At 30.9% G+C, this 19,098-nt stretch overlaps 1 protein-coding gene and 1 long non-coding RNA gene across 4 annotated transcripts in view; both read left to right on the forward strand.

The window, feature by feature from the left end:
- The window catches only part of LOC135122596 (tyrosine-protein kinase transmembrane receptor Ror-like), a 120,410-nt gene that overhangs the window by 87,788 nt on the left and 13,524 nt on the right, over window positions 1-19,098 (forward strand). For both annotated transcript variants that reach the window (XM_064046874.1, XM_064046875.1), the window contains 2 exons: window positions 2,540-2,704; window positions 17,443-17,732. In XM_064046874.1, coding sequence (XP_063902944.1) covers window positions 2,540-2,704; window positions 17,443-17,732 — 455 coding nt within the window. The remainder of the gene's footprint in view (window positions 1-2,539; window positions 2,705-17,442; window positions 17,733-19,098) is intronic.
- Window positions 11,590-14,288, forward strand: LOC135122595 (uncharacterized). 2 transcript variants are annotated; one of them, XR_010279421.1, is made up of 4 exons: window positions 11,590-11,790; window positions 11,847-12,050; window positions 13,987-14,140; window positions 14,189-14,288. It is a non-coding gene; the product is annotated as an uncharacterized LOC135122595 (long non-coding RNA). The 2 variants fall into 2 exon arrangements; XR_010279420.1 differs by having other exon boundaries at window positions 13,987-14,288.

The following is a 19,098-nucleotide window of genomic DNA, read 5'->3' on the forward strand; positions in this document are numbered from 1 at the left end:
TTTTAATTCTGTATTATCATTTTTTCACAAGACAGTAATGAGATTACATTACAGTTAATATTTCGTGGTGCAGAGCACAGACAGTTATACACCACTCCAACACTTTTGCTAATATCTTTATTGAATTGAAACCTGACTGGCTAAAAAATGGGGCAATAATATTACCCACGCAACGCCCTAAGTTTTTGAATGTGTCATTTGTAAATTCTTATGACTCACGCATAGAAGTTGCACCTATAACAACATATAAATATCAACACAAATAAAATGGACAAAGCTGCAACAAATGCACTTCGTATACTTACGTATTTCAATTAAATGGTAACTCCTACTTACGAACTTCAAAACATCCCAAAGACTGAGTTTAATGAATTTAATTCCACTTTGATCTTGTTAAATTAAAAATTAATTTAAAAAAAGCAATGAAAACTCCGAAACAGATCGATAACTTGCGATCAAATACCTGATCTTTCATTTAGTAATTAACTAAGTGAGTGCTTGCCGAAGTTTTTTTTTATTTTCTCAAACATTTATTGACGATGTATTTTTAATTGTCAATAAATGTGGTGGGGACATGCGCTTTAAGTAAAAGAAGATCTGTCGATTGCATAATAATATTAATAATGTTACATGTTGTATTTTCGTTGAAGTGTCTTATGAAACAATAATGAATAATAATTTTCTTGGAAAAAATGTTAAAATATTGTTCTTTGAGTCGACTGCACAATTTAAAAGGACTACACTACATGTAGAAATCAAGATTCTTATTTTTCCCCTCTAAATACATAGCTTATTTTTGTGTTATAATAATTTTTGTAAGGATTTGAATATTTTGTCACCTCGTTGGTAAATTCCGCAATGAACGTAAACGAGTACTTACAACACAGCTATTTCAATACTTTGCTTTAATAAAACATTATTACTATTGACAGTTTTGAACATAAATTAATATTGTACAAGAAAATTCGAAAATGTTTCTTAGAAAATACCAAACCGATTGATTTGAAATTTTATCATCCGAAAATTTCCATAAGTACCTAAATGTTGTCTAAAATATGCAAAATATTGTGTGTCTACCTACATACTCGTATATGGTTAAGCAAAACATATACTAATATTTGTAACTTTGCCTAAGCAGATTTTTGGAAAAAATCAAAATTATGCAACAAACAATAAACACCAATCACTCAGAAACTTAGCACATACTTGCTAACCCTAATAGATTGCTAATTAAAATTTGTCTAGCCATTCCCACTAAAATTTTGATGACGGTGCTTCAATATATAAAATAATGATTGTATACATATATACATGTTCTTCCTGAATATGCTTCTGATATGTGGGAAGTTCTAGTACTAACTTTAGACTAATTTTTGGGGGAATTAGTCTGGAAGTTTGTCCAAGCTCGTTGCTTATATCGGAAGAAAATCAGACATGAGAATTATTTTTGAAAACAATGTTTGGTTTCAATATGACAGAATTCGGATTTCGGAACAAACAAACAGATAATAATCGGATATAGTAAGGCGCTTCAAATATAATGTAAACTTACGGATGTTGACGCGTTCAGCCAAGACTCCAAAGGAGATTAAAGTTTCTTGCACCGGTTTGGATAAAATCGAATGTCGAATATAGTACAGATAAGGGAAACATGCGGTCAAAGAGCGAAGTGCAGACATAGTTTAGGTCCAAAAGGCATATACATACTTTTAAAGATCCAGGTTATTATTATTACTATTTTTTTTAATTTGATTTTAGCTATATTTTAGTTTGAACTGGCTGACATTTACTGTTAATTCATGGATAACGTTTAAACTTTTCTCTACATATCATTATCAAGTAATTATGTATAAGTTATTACGACATAACATAGAATAGTAAAAATAGTAAAGCACATCCAATATAAATGAAATTATTTTTTTGTCCTTATCAACATTTAAACGAGATTTGAGTTTACTGACCACAAATAAAGACAAAATTACGCTGTTCATTACGCTTGATGGATTAAAAAAAGGTTAAATTGTAAGTGGATCAATTTCGTTTATTAGTACGTATTGTTAAAGGGCTGCTAATACCATATGACTATGCAGATGTCATCTTTTTAGTTTTTTTATGCTAGCGTCGGCGTCTTTACAATAACGACTCACCAGAATTCATATTGTAATGTTACTGTGTAGCAAAAACCTGCTTCCATGCATAACAGCAGAGTAAACATTTTGCTAGAATTAGTAATTCTATGCAAACGCTGAAGGTTGAAGGATATAAATGGTTAATGTACAAAGTAAAATGTCACGTTTTTCATTTAAAGTCTCGTCGGGGGCTTAGATGCAAGCCTTTGTTTTGCAATAATTGTAAAAACGTTGATGAACGATGTGAACAACTGCTCTTGAAAAGCGTAAATATTCTTGCAACAAGTGAGGCACTCAAAAAAACGAGCCAATTTATTGGCGAGACGATGCGGGGAGCTTTTTTTTAATTAACAAGTCTTGGCAGTTTTTGCAAATATAACGGCGTTTTACAATAAATGATTTGCTTACAGGTGAACTCCTGACCGAAGGCAGTGACCACGTGGAAATAGTGGCTATAAAGGTATTGAAGGAAAATGCGACTCGAGAAGCTGAAGAAGACTTTATACGTGAAGTTGAAATTATGAGCGCCTTTAGGCACAATAATATTCTCTCTCTACTGGGAATGGTGGTTCGGGGTAAGTTCCTTTCCTTTGGATCAAATTTAATATTCTTCATTCTTGAAAGTCTAATGCTCGAATTATTTACATCACTTCCTTATTTCGGTTTAATTATAAACGCGTAAAATTCCATAAATTGTTGTTGGTTTTCAAGCTTACGCAATAAAAAAAGAGATCAAAAACACCGAAGGTTCATGCATACAGATTTTTTAAATTTCAAGATAAAACAAGCGAATTAGGGCAGGAAAATTAATTCCATACAGCATTTCACTTCTCACTACCGATTACAGTACTTCGAGAGTACTAATTACATGGAAGTATAAGAAGTACAAAATAATTTCACGACGCGAGAAAATTAGTAGCAATGCTTACGACTTCACAAAAAGTAAGGATAAATTATGTTTTATAGAAAGGATCAACATTTTGTAAATTGATTTAAAACATCATTGTTATTTTAATATGATAACGTGAAATTTACAATAGGTTATATAAGACAGTTATTGAATAAATAAAAAAAATCAACAGTGTCTGCGACAAGTCTAAAATAGAAACATATTTAGTTGAACGGTTTCTTTTATTTATTCGCTCAAGTACTATAAGTTTAACAGGTATAAAAATTAAGTTACGAGCATTGTTGAAAACACATTCCTCCAGAAAATGTTGTTATGTAATTCTGATATACGTAAATTTCTTGATATTGTATTTAAAAATAATAACAATACAAAAATACTAAAAAAAACAAACAAAACATTTGTCTTATTACCTTAATAGTGACAAATTTTTCAGAGTATTTGGAAGTAAAGTTTTAGTGTATTAGTGTTTTTATTGTTTTCTGTAGAAAGTGTTACATATTATCTTAAATTTATAGACTTCTACGCCATAACGCTATGTTATATAGGTATACTTAAAGTAAAATAAACTTAAAAAGTAAGTATTACTTAGTTTTCAAGTTAAATTTTGATTGCATAATTTTTGTGAGTTATTTTTATTAGATTACATTCAACTGATTAACTGCATGTTAACGAGTGTTTAATAAACTTCACGTTTGCAGTTGGCAGTTCGTCGTCGAACGTAAGTAGCGTTTTACGGTTGCTGTCGATTAAAGTGCCATTCAAGACTTTAAAAGCTTTACTAATGTGAAGTAAACTTGACATCAACTGTAAGGCACGATGTATTTTCAATAATGCGTAATCAACTGCAAACTTAAAATTATTGAAGTTAATGGACATAACTAATTTTCCACATTACTAAAATTCTAATTAAAAATGTGTATCATTTATTTAAGTATCTTGAACCTTTAAAGCATCTACATAAATGAATTTTTCAACATACCGATATTTTTATAACTAAATAATAATGCGTTTTGTCAATAAGCGGAATACTTTTAGATTTGGGTTTATAAATACTTCCAATACACTACATTGGGGAACGTATTAAAACTTAAAATAAACAACCACGTTCCGTTGTGTACTTACAACACGCAAAACCTAGAAAAAACTGTTATATCTATAGAAACATAGAAAATGCAGTGGGGATTATGTACGTTAACGTAAAATATGTTGTACGGAACGTAACTTCGCTAATTGTCTAATATGTGAACAGCTAAACAGTAATAATTTTTAGTTTCAAGTCTATGATTATTTGCTAATTGTTATTATTCTAGACTTCTTGGAGTGTGAAAATTAGGTACAACTCTGTATTGCACCATTAAATTAATTATTACATTAAAACGTAGCTCATGCGAATTTAACTGGAGAACTTTTTGTGTAAATTGGTCACATATGTGTGGGTATGAATGTGATATACAAAATTTAATATTAATAGATAAAAAATTCTGGAAAAAAACCTAATCCCTATTTCTAACATATTAGAAATAAGTATTATGTTTTATCATAGCATTCATAGGAAATGTCTATATTCTAGCCTGGTCTTGCATCATATTTGAGCATTGTTGAATAAAATATTTAGTAAAAATAATTTTTCATGTAATTTTTGAAAGCGTAGCTTTTATTTTTATAGATTATTTGTGAATTTTTAGACAAGTTTTTCAGGAACTCAATTTTTCAATACCCTATGAAAATTTCGACCCTTTTGCGATCACCTTATATGATGATGAATGATTTTTTTGTACATTTCCAAAAGTAATTTTCGGTCCCACTTTTTCCTACCATTTTCCACTATCGTCCAGTGACTTATGTGTTACTTAATAAGTATCTTCTAGTTTCTATTACCAATATTACCAATTAATTCTAAATGTATTTTTTCAAATCGACTAAGAACGAAATTTACATCTGCAGACGACAAAATTATTTATTTATCCCCTTCAAAAATATAATGACGTCATTTCAAAGAATTATTAAACGAACATTTATAAAAAAAATGCTTTGAGACTAGGCAATATATCGAGGCCCGAAAAACCCCCTTGTCTTATTTTTTCGATTGCAGCATTGTGTGTATGTATATCAAATTAAATCATTTTAGATATACTGTTACGATCTGACTTAAAAAACTAATTTTTAATGTTTATTTATTGTTGCCTACGATATTCAACTTTTTTTAATGACACCCTATATATATATATTGTTAGAGATTCTTAAAGAGATTTTGTCTGAATTCTTTGACGTATCATACTTTAACATTTTCAGAAACTAATAATTTAATATTTCCAATAAAATTTTGAAATTTCGTGTCGAAAAAAATTAATTTTAAGCACTTTTTAATAAAATGTGACATTATGATACCGGAATGAATTCAGAAAAAAAATATGTGCAAGAATCTCTAAAAAATATATAGGATGTCAAAAAAAAAGTTTAACACCGTAGGCAAAAACAAATGAGCTTAAAATTAATTGTTCAAATTAGTTCATAGTATATTTAAAGCGATTTTTAATTTGACGTACACACAATGATATACTCGAAAAACTAAGAGAGCTATGGACGTGGGATTTTTTTTCAAGCAGACAGTATTTTTATTGTTTGTCTGACCGACAATATTTCTGAGTTTTCTGACTTTTCGTTGCTTATATAACTACTTTAGTACCTTCTAGTTTCTATTACTGACATTACAAATTAATTCTGATTACTAAACCCTTTCAAACTGACCAGTCCCGAACATGTTCATTTGCCAACAATCAACCCAGTGGTAAATTTGCCAGCTAACTTTTTTTCCAGCGGCGAATAGGTGCAGTCAATAATAACAGAACTGTATACTCAAATTTTCAAGAAAACGGGGTAAGTCGTTCTTGATTTGATCAATAAAATAAAAATTGCCTCATTCATTAATTTTTCCTCATCAGTAGTTCTAAAAAATATGAATGCATTCATAAACAACAAATTCATAATATTTTATATACTTATTCGACAAAATTTTGAGATGACGTCATCAATTTTTGGGAAGAGGATAAACTCAACACGGATTGATAATCCACAAGTCCAGGAGTATCTTATTCTATAAAATTTAAATAACATCCCAGTAAACACAGTTGTGATGTTGACGTGACAGGTACGTACTCACAAAAGAACAATAAGTACATCGCATGATTATGTCTTAACGATATACCTGGAACGTAAGCTATATAACATCACAATGGAGTACTCATGCTATGTAACAAACACGTAATGTTGACTACATTTCAGTGGCGGCTCCTCAGAGGAGGCAGGGGAGGCTGAGCCTCCTCTATTTTTTGGAGCTGAGCTTCCTCTAATTTTTTTCGATGAAAGAATTTATATTTTTGTAGACATTTGTTATTTTTCAGAATATTTTCTTGGATTTCATTTACTTTCATCATATATCAGGTTAAAATGTCGGAAAAATTTATATTTGCGCCCTCACAATCATAATTCACCTTCACACCACTTCGCGTTTGGTTTCAGCGGCAGAGGCTTGCAAGCCGCTAGCCTCCGAACGACGATGCATCTGAATAATGAGACCGTAACCTTGACGCACCGTCCGTGGGTATTGCATTGGCTAAAACGTTCATCGGACTGCCGCTCCAAGCCGCTAGCCTCCGGCTAGTTCATTTCTTTTCAGATCAAGTCGTACAGATAACTTTATCTCTTTCTTATTAGTTGGAGCAATCGGGTGTAAGTAGGAAAAACATTGAGGTGGTTTCGCGAGCTCCCTGTTCAGTGGTGGTGGTGTTTAGGCTTTACGTAGGTAAGGGTATAAAAGGGAAGACCAACACCATCACTCCCATTAATGGTATTGACAGTTACAATTAGAAACAAAACAGAGCATTTCATGAAAATAATTATAATAAAACTAAATAGTTAACGGCTTCGGTTTTAAGAAACAAATTATACTGCTGGAATTGTGTATTATTTATAAGTGATAAACTGATAAATCTTCCGCTTGGGGTAAAACAGGCTATAATAATTTACAAAATTTGTCGCGAGCTATAGAAAGGCATGAAAAATCACAGGAACACATATTTTCTTCGATTAAATTAGAAATGCTTGGTAAGCAAAACATTGCCAATAATTTAGATTCGGCTCATAAAAGGGAGAACTGTTACGAGAAAGTTGGTGAAAATTGGGCAATTTTGAAAAGACCAATCGATGCAATATAATTTATCTGTCAACGCAAGAGTGTTCTTTTCGTGGGCATGACGAAAAAAATTATTCAGATAATAAAAGATATAAAAAGTAGTGCTTTTCAAATTTGAGCCTCCTCTGAAGAAAACTTCACGAGCCGCCACTGCTACATTTACTAGATATCTCATTATTATGTCGCAGCGATATAGCTTGCATATAAACATTTAAACATCACACTGTGGTACTCTTGTTATGTAACTAACACCTAATGTTAACTGCATTTACTAGATATCTCATTATTGTGTAGCAGCGATATAGTTGGCAGGTAAGCCTTGTAACATCACAATGGAGTATGTAACCAATAAGTAATGTTAACTGTCGTTACTAGATATCTGATTAATATATACATATACATTCTTCGGAATGTTTTATTTTTATTAGTTAATTATGCAAAGTGTTTTCAGTTGATTTTACAAAATGGCATGTTAAATCGAAAATTAACATTTCTGACAGGGCAACAGCAAAAAATATTTAAAAACATACATATCGAGTATTATATAGCTCTATTTTATATTTATTATTTATGTTTGTGTTGCAAGTAAATAGCATATTCATAAACAAAAGATGCTGAGTCTTAAAAAAAGAAATTTCTTCCCTGTCTTAAATCTTGCACAAGCGAGATGACGCCAATAGTGAGTTGCTCTTAATTTTTTTTTTCATATTATATTTCCTGTAATTATATTTATTTATAATTTTATTTTTATATGTCCATAACAACCTGCGCTTTATAAAACAGAACAAGAGACTTAATGCACATAGTTTATGATCAGAATTAAAAAATGTCCCATCTAACAGGTAATACGAATTAAGACTAGTAATGAGACATTATTTTTTAACCTCTGCCTATACGTCACTGCCAAAAAGGAACAATTATACATATACAGAATTTTGAAATGAGCTCGAAAAATAAAATGATATATTTCCTTATTTTATTAATTCTAATGCAAAATATGTTGATCGGCAACAAAAGAAACAAAAAGAAAAAAATCGAAATTAAAAAACTAATCTATTTCAAGGTTAGCGATATCGTTCTTAAATAAAAATGAATTAAATAATTTCTTCACTTTGATCGTAAGGAAAACAAATAATAATTTCAATACGAAACAATAATTGATCATCGAGTTTTGTGTATTGACTTTCGCACTCAGTTATAGGTATATCTGTTTAACATTAAATTTTCAAAAGTTTAGATTTTTCCAATGTAATCTTGGGCTCTAAAATAAACTGGTAATGTATAATGTATAATTATAATTGAGTATTTTCGTGGTTGATCTTTAAATTATTATTTATTCAAAAAATTCACTTAATTTCATATCCAATATGTAACTAACTGAAAACTGATAATAAAGCAGCAGATATGACGAAATAGTGTAGACTTTTTTTAATGTAATGTAAATATGCAATAACTTTCTTAATATATGCAGAGATATGCAGTTGCATATGCTCCAAAAATTAAAAAAAGCGTAATAACCGAACAAAATTTATTTACAAATTGCAAAAACACCTTACCTTTTATTACAAAAAATACATAAATCACATTGCAAAGTGTTTAATTAGATCTCACTGACAAATAAATGACATTTTTTAAGATAATATTCTTATACTCAAAAATAAATATAGGTAAACAGAACGAATTAAAAAATAGTAGTAATCGACTATTTAATTACTATTTTGGTAACAATTTATTTTTAAATATTTTTCGAAATATTCTAACAAAAATTGTTCCGGTGATTCTAAAGTATGTATTTGTAAATAGAAAAACTGCGTACTGCGTCCACAGATGTAAAAATACTTATCGGATTAGAGCAAGCACAACAAAACACAGTTCCTTCTTGAAGAATAAGTTCAGGAAAAGGTTTAATGCATAAATTAATTTGAGTTATCTACATATTGACACACATCTCTATCGCTTTAAACACTTAAATGCAAACTCACGATGAAAAATAATAGGATAACGTCCCTTCGACCACCATAAAACATACCATTAATACACTTAAGTAACGAACAATAGTTATTTATTATACAAGCGGTTAAAGTGAATGTTTAATGAGCGGTCAGTTTAAGGCGAGAGCGGCATATGCCGCGAGCGCCTTAAGACCGCGAGTTACACATTCATTTTAACCGCGAGTGTAATACAAACTTTTATTTAATTTTGACAACCCCAAGTCCCAAATTGTGAAAAAATTGTTGATTCAAAGTTCACATTCGAGAAACGTCAGAACTGACAGCGACCAAATAAAAATTTTATATGCTTAGAATTTAGGTTACAATATCAGGTGTGTGTGTGTAGTATGTGACTCTGGCGACGGTGTTTGTTTATTTTAAACAAACTAAAATTATCGAAAAATTGCAAAATCATGCAAGATTCCAACGACAAAACTTGCTCCCAGAAAAGAGGAAATCAGAAAGTGTATCAAAAGTTCCTTAAATGAAAAGAGCAGCAAGGCACTGGAGAAATTACAGAAATGGTAACCATGGTTTTAAAACAGCAAAATAAAAATTTTATTTCGCTAGCGGTTTAAAAATTTTATGGCGCTATCGGATAAACCAAAGCTTTAGTGGCCTACTGACGGCAAAATAAACGTTTGTTTACATGTCAAAATTGAATAAAAATATTGAAATGAACGGTATTTCCAAAAGTAATTAGGACCCGAATTTACCTGGAAGGATGGCTTAACACCCAGTGATTCCTCCAAACTACCATAAAACCCAAACCTTTCCCAGTTATTTGCAATATGATTCATGAAATTTCGTTTTTCTAGAAAAATGCCGATCGAATGGCTTTTTTTTTCAAAGTAGCACAAAAATTGATAAAAATGCAAAATATGGACCCGTTACGTGAAATATGCAGCAGAAGGCAAATATATGCAAATATGCAATTTTTTTATAGCTGTATTCATTTTTAATTAGCATGATTCGTTCACATATTAAATATCAAGACTTATATGCAAAAAATAACGGATATGCAAATTTCATAAAATCCGCTCTCTAATAATAACCAATTCATCGGGTATGTTTCTGTTGTTGTCTTCGTTCGACACCACTGTATTTACAGTATTTAAGCAGGTATACGTTTCCGCCCCTAAAATCCCACGAACGGCATCCTTTGCCCACGTAAATACAGTAGGTACCTGAAATGAAAACAGAAACAGAAATAGTTTTACAACACCTTATCAAAATTTAAAAAAACCACTATGGTATTATTTGAAATTTATTGTTAAAGATTATATGGTCAATTAGATGTGGGTCGTCGTATTCTTTAAAAAGTGACCTTCGTCAGTGAGTTCGTAATGCTTAATTAATAATTATATTCAGAGCGAAAAATACAACGGCTTTATTAGAAATATACCAAAGACAAGTTCTTTTCATTGTAATAATTTCTAAGAATTATTTCTGTAAACTTGTTTACTTGAAATGTTATTTTGTAAGTACCTGCTTGGCAAATGATAAATAGAATATCTGTAAGGTGACCAGATTTCAAAAGTCCGAAATCAGAACATTAGTTTCCATTTCCATCGTAATCTGATATATAACTGCTTTGAAAATTTTTAGTTGTAATATACTAACAGTACTGACATTTGCTGACATTTAAAACAGTGCTGACAACCGTATCGATACAAGTTTTGTTCCCAATTTTTCACAAAATAAAATTACTATTCATGAAAATTAGTGATTTATCCGAGGATTTATCTTTATTCTTATCAGATTTATAGAAATCGGAACATTCACGGAACGAATGTTTTAATCGGAACATTTATTGGACGAAATTTGAAATCGGAATTATTAGAGTATTGAAATCGGTACACTTCCGATCAAATCGGAACGTCTGGTCACCTTAAACATCTGCGGTAATATAGGGAAGACCCAACGACACAAACAAAGCCATAAAAATTCTTTGCCCATTGTCCCTGAAACGGGACAAGGTTTTGAAGAGTTCATTCGTCGAATTTTGATTTTATAAAGACGTTTATAAAGCGATGATGGGTAGCAAAAAAACTAGAGAGTGGTTAATTTTGATTTTATTAAATTTATTTTATCTAATGAAAAAATAACGCTCAACTTCTGCATTTACTATCCACCAGATGTTTGGGGGGTGCAGTCGGACCTTTGTTAGTTTGGTTTGTCTATGAGTCGGACGATCCCTTTTTTCCATATTTATGGTTATTGCACTTCACACTCACAGTGAAGCTGTCGAATTCCATTTGGCCATTTGGGTCACAACCACCGAACCTTTCTCGTAAATCCGTAACTCACTTCATTTTTAATGCAGTTTTGTGAAAATTGTGTGGGTTGAATTTACACTAGGTAAGTTAATATAATTCTAATGAAGTAATCATTTTAATTTTTACATGCTTCTGTTGTTTTTGATAACTGTACGTAAATAACAACAACAGTTTTTTCAGACAAGCTGGAAATACCACCATTAATCACTGAAGATACTCCCGCTGATTTTGAAGAACTTACGGTGATTGTTTTTGAAAGTGAGGCGCTTTGCCATAACATGTTGCAAAGGTATGTTACTGCAATTTTTTATGAACTAGGTGCTAATGAACATAATTTTACTCTAGACTTGAAACAAATACAAAAAATATGTGCGAAACAAAAGAAATTTTAAAGGAAACGAGTGAACAAATCTCCAATATGAAAACGTCATCAAATGTGACAAATCAAAGAGAAAACAGTAATAGAAGATATGCCGCCAAGACCACAGATAAACAAATTTTGAGGAATTAGAAGATTATCTCTGCCTACTACAACAACCAGGTTTCTTTGTAAGTTAAAAAAATACAATTAGTTCAGTCAAATTAGCGATCAACCTCGCAATGAGAGATAATAAGCTGAATTTTCGTATATACCTTCATTTTAGCGTTCTAAAAGTTGTCTCATAAGTCTCATAAAATCTCGTGACTGCGTCGTAAGTTATTCAAGGTCAAAGGTCAAGAAAAACATTATTTTGCGATTATCTCGGTTTCTATTGCTCTAATGGTGTTAACACCTATTATCATAATTGTAGAGCATAAAATTTGGGACAAATTTTATTTGAAACATTTTTTGATACACTTAATCGTTTTTGAGATAGAGGGCAGTGGGCGCGCAGCGTTCATCCAATCATACTGTAATGCAATCAACCGTGAATATCTGTGAATACTACCTTGAATTTTGAAAAATTTGTATTATTTATGAGTTAATACATTGCATTTAATAACATTTTGCATATTTTCAATACATTTATTTAATGATACTTACCTACTTTGTATAATTAAAAACTCTTTAAATGACATATTTATTGTAGGGATATCTTAGGTTAGATTATTATATTTAAAGTTATATTAATTTTTTCAAAGTAAATTTTAAGGAAGTAAAACGAGTTAATATATTTTAATTTTATCTTCATTCAGCAGCTGTACATTTCTTACGATTGAAATTGAATTGCAGTGAAAATCTATAAATTTTTAATAATTTAAAAAACAAAAGTATCAATTTTCTTCTTCTTCACCGTCATCTTCTGGACGTTCGGGAATTTCTGTTTCATCGTCGTCATCTTCGGTGCCCTGAATTGTTGTTTCCAGACCTTTCAGTTATAATCATGATAGAAAAATAAGTATTTAAAAACTTACACATTTTAAAGATATAAATAAATTGAGATATACAATAAATATTTCATTAAATGAGTTTTTAATTACACAAAGTAGGTAAGTATTATTCTATGAATATATTGAAAATATGTAAAATGTTATTAAATACAATGTATTAATTGATTAATAATACAAATTATTCAAAATTCAAGGTAGTATTCACAGATATTCAGTTGATTGCATTACAGTACGTATGGACGAGCGCTACGCGCTCACTGTCCTCTATCTCGAAAACGATTGAGCGCATGAAAAAATATTTCAAATAAAATTTGTCCCAAATTTTGTGCTCTACAATTATGATAATAATTGTTAACATCATTGGAGCAATAGAAACTGAGATAATTGCAAAAAACTGTTTTTCTTGACCTTTGACCTTGAATAACTTACGACGCAGACACGAGATTTTATGAGACTTTTGAGACAACTTTTAGAACGCCAAAATTAAGGCGTATACAAAAATTCAGCTTATTGTCTCTCATTCCGAGGTTGATCCCTTTTTTATGCTAAAATGACTGGATTAAATATATTTATATGTACTTACATATAACATAATTTTGGATATTATATACAGGTAGATGCCTGTAATACTATAACACTTTTTAGGAACCTACTAAACATGACACATTTCGCTTAACACGTTACATACATAGTGGGTTGCAGAAAAGTCTTATAGTGAAGCACCCTGTATGTTATACATACGCGGTGACTTCCAAATAGATTCGGAAAAAAAATCCTTTAATTGTCACACGGATTCAAAGTAATTAAATTGCTGCTCCAGTTTCAAGAAACAAATACGGAACATCTTGTTAAATGTAAATGATGCGGCAATGATTTATTCAGTTTCCATTGTGACTAAATTTTTTCTTTATTTTTGCTGTGTGTTGTTTAGATGAAAACAAATGGCACTGAATGAGGTGTAGATCTTGATATTTTTTCCCCTGAATTAGGACTAGATAAAAGAAATTACTTAAAATTTTCTCTACTTCATGATGTTGTGGTTTTATTTTCCGAACTTATTTCAGAGTCGCTCGATATATACACATAAAAATATTTTCTTCTTTTCTTATTTCAGGAACTGCTATTGTCCCAGATAGGTGGTAATGGGAAAAAGAACAATGTGGGGCGTGTATTTAAAAAAAAAAAAAATCAGCGAATTTGCTGTAGCTTGTTTGTTCGGTAGGAAAATTCCAAAATGGCTGGGACAAAAACAATGAATATTATGAAAGGTATTTTTTTTGCAATAAATATAATTATTACAATTTTTATTTTTGAAGAAATTACAATGAAGACCCATTCCGCAATAGAAAAAGAAGTAGAACAACGCTGCTCAGAGTGGCTAAGTCATTCTAGTCAACGCCTGAAGAAAGAAAAAACAACGACAGTTTATAGTTTCTATGTCTTTTTTAAGTGTAAATTATATTGTATTATTTTCGAATTAGGAAATCATATATATATTTATTTATTTATATTATGAATTTGTATTAATTTTTGTATTTTATTACTTATTACATATTTTATTTTTTCAAACATTGAATAAAATAATAATTTACTGTAAGCTCTAAATTTTACTCTCCATATCCATATCCCTAAATGGTAACTAGACTTTTTGAAAGGCCTATTCATATCGCATAGATCATGTTAATAAAATATACTGAGAGTTATATGTTTACGATGTTGCGATATATACGTAACGTCTATGTCCATTTAATACGTTATATTGGCGTTTAAAATAAAACGTAACAGATACATCAAAATATAGAGAATCTAGCGACATACTAACACAACGTTATGATGACGTACCAGCGAGCACGTCTCTACTCTGAAACAATGTGGATGTCACCAGTATGTTACAAGCATGGGTCACTGTTGATTACATTACATAGCACAGGGAAAGCAAATGTACGCAGTTTGGTATGTAACAGCTAACAAGATCGTAGACAGAGTTAAGTGGCATTAACATCGCTACGACGCAACTGTGTTTACTGGGATGTTATGTATTATTATAAACTTTAGAGATGATGTCATCCAATTGTTGGTGGAGATGTTTAGACAAATTTTGGTTGACGTTTTACCATCTACACGATATTCTTTTTAACATACATATAAAATTTGACGGACAAACAGATAGTCAGGCGCCAGACTGACAGAAGCGCAAGACGTACTTTTTCTAGAGGTCATAAAACATCGACAATTTTCTTCCAGTATGTTAAACAATTTTGAATAATTATTGTTTTACAAAACAAAATTAACGTCGTCATTGACATTATGAAGTCACATTTTTCAAAGGTGAAAAAAGTAGGGAGTCAGCCTTTGGACTCGATTAACGATTACAATACTTCGTTAGCTTACGCTCAGGAAGTAAAAATCTAACCTAAAATGTGTTGTTTCATTTGTTTTAACAAGTATTCTTGGATTACACTTTTTATTCGAATTTAAAATATAATAATGAACGTCACCCTTAGTTTGTGTATATTATGTTGCATAATTTTGTCCACACCCTTAAAAAATGAACTAGGTATAAATTCAGTACAATTCTGTTACATATTGAAAATCTTATCCATTTTCTTACAAGTAAAGTTGTTGGCAGGTGTTCGATAAATAATGTTCTTTAAATAGGGCCACAAAAAAGTCTGTAGGAGTAAGATCACAAAATCTCGGGGCCTTGATCTCTGTATAATAATCCGGTTATCAAAAAATTCCAGTAACATTGCTGTTGTTTTAGCTGAACTCTTGTTGAAAATAACTTATTTCCATTTCATCAACGTGAAGTTGGGGGATAAAATCTGCCAAAATTTCTTGCTGACATCTAATGGCTCTAAGGTTACCTTGAACATTGACACTGGATAAAGCAATTAATCACATGCTTATTGTTGCCATGATTACCTTTAAAGAATATACGCAAAGAATATACAATATCCTTGTTGACTATTTGCATCTCAAACTCCAATTTTTTGTGAACGAAGGGGAATCTCAACACGAATATTTGAATTTACGGTGCACGATTTTGGCATATTTTAAGAATTAATATAGTCACTCAAATGAAACCAGGCTTTGTCTATAAAAAAGTTTCTTTATAACAGCCGGCAATCAATTGTGTCCGAAAACCAGTGATAATAGTTATGCTAAATATGTGATAATTCCATTTGCTGCCATGAATGTCGTTGCCGCATTACGCACTGATCCCACATTTCCAATATTTTCTGGAGTTCTCTTATTTTTCGACCTCGCATAAAAACGAGATTTTTGGGAACTTTGTCACACACCGTTATAATGAGTTATAAAAATCAGCATAGTCTACGTTGTTGTTGGGAAATTCTTCCCGGCATTCATCCCAAGTTGCATGCATCGGACACACCGTTTACCTTCTGTCCATTTCAAAAATACGACTCAATCATAAACGGTTTATGTTCCAATGGAACTGCCACCTTTCAGCGAATACGTAAATATGTAAATAAAGTTCTGAAAGAAACTCTTTTTGATGTAAAGGAAACTAAGGTTAGGAGCGACGTTTCATGTGCCAGTTACAGCGAGATTGATTAATAAATTGACATATGGTCGACGCATATTGAAAAAAACTACAGTTGGCCTTCGTAAATGTCCACCATGTAACTATGGATTTTAAATTGTGAACGTGGATTTTAGTTATTTATTTTAGTAACTATTCTGTCACTTGATACTCTTACATATCAAATCATGTTGAGGTTGGCGTTATTAAGATTGTTGTCAAGAACGCAAAAGAAAAAATGTTACGTTAAGCTCAATTCAAACTTACGGTGATTGACCCAAACTGTTGGCGAAGAAATAAATTCTTTTTTGTGGAGTTTTAAAATTCAAATGTCAACTTTGATGGCAATTAGCCGGCTGACAATCTAAAAGGTGAAATCACTGATATTACGTTACCAACATATTTTTCCCGTTCCTTTTTCATTGTGCGTCAAGTATAAAATTTAAATCAAAGCTAAAAATAAATCAGTTTAGAAGGAAGTTTTGGCTTTCGGGTGTCTTTTCAAGTATTAGGTATATAAAATTATCGACAATTAAAGTTAATTTTGTGACAAAATTTTTTATGACGTAGCTTTAGACGCAACGTTCGACTTATCGTTGGATTGAAATCCAAGAATGACTCGATTATAAATTATGTTGCTCACCTAATACAAAAGCAACATTAAATCTACAATCCCGATTACGAAAACTTTTAGGTGAACTTCACAAAATTAGTATGTACTTTAATAAAAAAGAAAAAGAAAAAAATTCGATACGTAAGCTCGAAAATAAACGACTCTAGAAATGTGGCTACTATACCTAGATAAATATACGTTTTTAGACCACAAAGGTTTAGTTTTGTTTAAGCGGTTACAAAATTAACCTCATCAAAACTCTTACTAAAATACCCTGTATGTTATATCGAAAAAATATTTTTCGACAAATTGTAAAAAAAATTAATTCAAAAGAAAAAAACCCTTTTTAATATATTCTCTCCGTTTTTTTTACACAAAATTTTAATTCCTATTTAATTGAAAATTTACAGAAGGTGCTGTCAGTCCGATGATGGTATTCGAATATATGCCCCATGGAGACCTGGCAGAACTTCTAAGAGCTCAGAAGAAAACCGCATACGAAGACGAAGTTCCTCAATTAAAACAAAAGCACCTCTTATCAATCGCTCTTCAAATCGCGAGTGGGATGAAATATCTAGCAGCTCAACGTTTTGTTCATCGAGATTTGGCTTGCAGAAATTGTTTAGTAGCAGAAGGACCTGTCGTGAAAATTGCTGACTTTGGCATGAGCAGAGATGTCTATACTTGCGATTATTATAAGGTAAGGGAAACGTTAATAATTTTAATAGAAATTTTGCGGGTGTATTCAAATATACATAAGATATCTTATCGCGAGAATTGTTTAAAGACAACAGTGGTTGTTAATAATATTTTTACCTTACAAATTATATCTTCATCTTTTTATAATTTTTAGTTCGGTTGATTCCTTATTTGATATAAATTTAATAAAAAAATGCATGAAGTTCATATGAACTTCCTTTCTTCTCCATTAGAACTTGCAACCATATTGTACGCCCACGGGCGTCTAACGTAACTTTATACGAATTTCAGACAAATCACTTTAGTGTGTTGGAGAAGTAGCTTTATACTATTTTCACAAAAAAAGAAAATTTAAAATACATTACAGCGTCCATAACATATCCAGCATACACAATTTTCATACCTCGTTGTTATAAATATATTTGAACATTTTACTACAGTGAACTTACTCCACTTACTCATAATAGAAGACATAGATACTAAATTAGGGTCTTGAGACTGACCGTAATGCGTCTCATGTAGTTTCTTAGATTATATTTGTTTACCTAATTAGAGCACATTCAATGACTGTTGACATTTAATAAGTATATTGTCACAAATTGTGTATGAAGACAATATTGGTCTTTCCACGCCCTCGTTATCGTTCGACTTAGAACATCCTAATTTAAACGAAAAAATATTCGGTAAAACCAGGTTAGTTATTGCACGCATTCTGAAATCCACAGCATCTTATTGCCACCGACTACCTTTCTTAGTGCAAAATTCACCAAAAATTTGTAACTAAGAAGTCGTATATAAATATACTCTGTTTGTATTTTCTATTAACAAAAATAATAAATTTAAGACTTTTATATGAAAAAAAATATAAATAAATAAATACTCATAGCATTTATCAACTGAAATACAATTGTCCGTTAATACAAATTCAGTTATTAAGTTGCGGAAGTCAAAGCACTCAAAGTTCGTATGATTCCTACTTTGAAGCTCTTTATAAAATTCACAGTAAACATCATTTCAGAGGATATAAGCATTTGCACATTCGTGTTTAAAAAAGGACAAAAATCGAGTAGAGCGTGTGACGTTATTGTGCGAATTTCAATAATGAGTTCGTTGAAATTTTCGAATTCGTTTCTTTAATTTCATGATCTGTATTTTGCCGCTTTTTATTTAGCGGCACTGAATGTTCCCTTTATGAAATTCTATTAAAATATTTTCCTTGATTTCTTTAACAACTCGATAAGATCGTAAGCTGGGAACCTAAAAGGGAGAATTTCATTTTCTGTAATAAATAACTGGGAAATATTTTTAATATGTTTTCCTTGCTTTTCACGAGTAAGCAACATGTTTACCAGGAAAATAATTTTAAA

This window comes from Zophobas morio, unplaced genomic scaffold (assembly GCF_036711695.1).
Source record: "Zophobas morio isolate AGI-343-1 ecotype UQ-CSIRO unplaced genomic scaffold, CSIRO_AGI_Zmor_V1 ptg000005l, whole genome shotgun sequence".
Taxonomy (NCBI): domain Eukaryota; kingdom Metazoa; phylum Arthropoda; class Insecta; order Coleoptera; family Tenebrionidae; genus Zophobas; species Zophobas morio.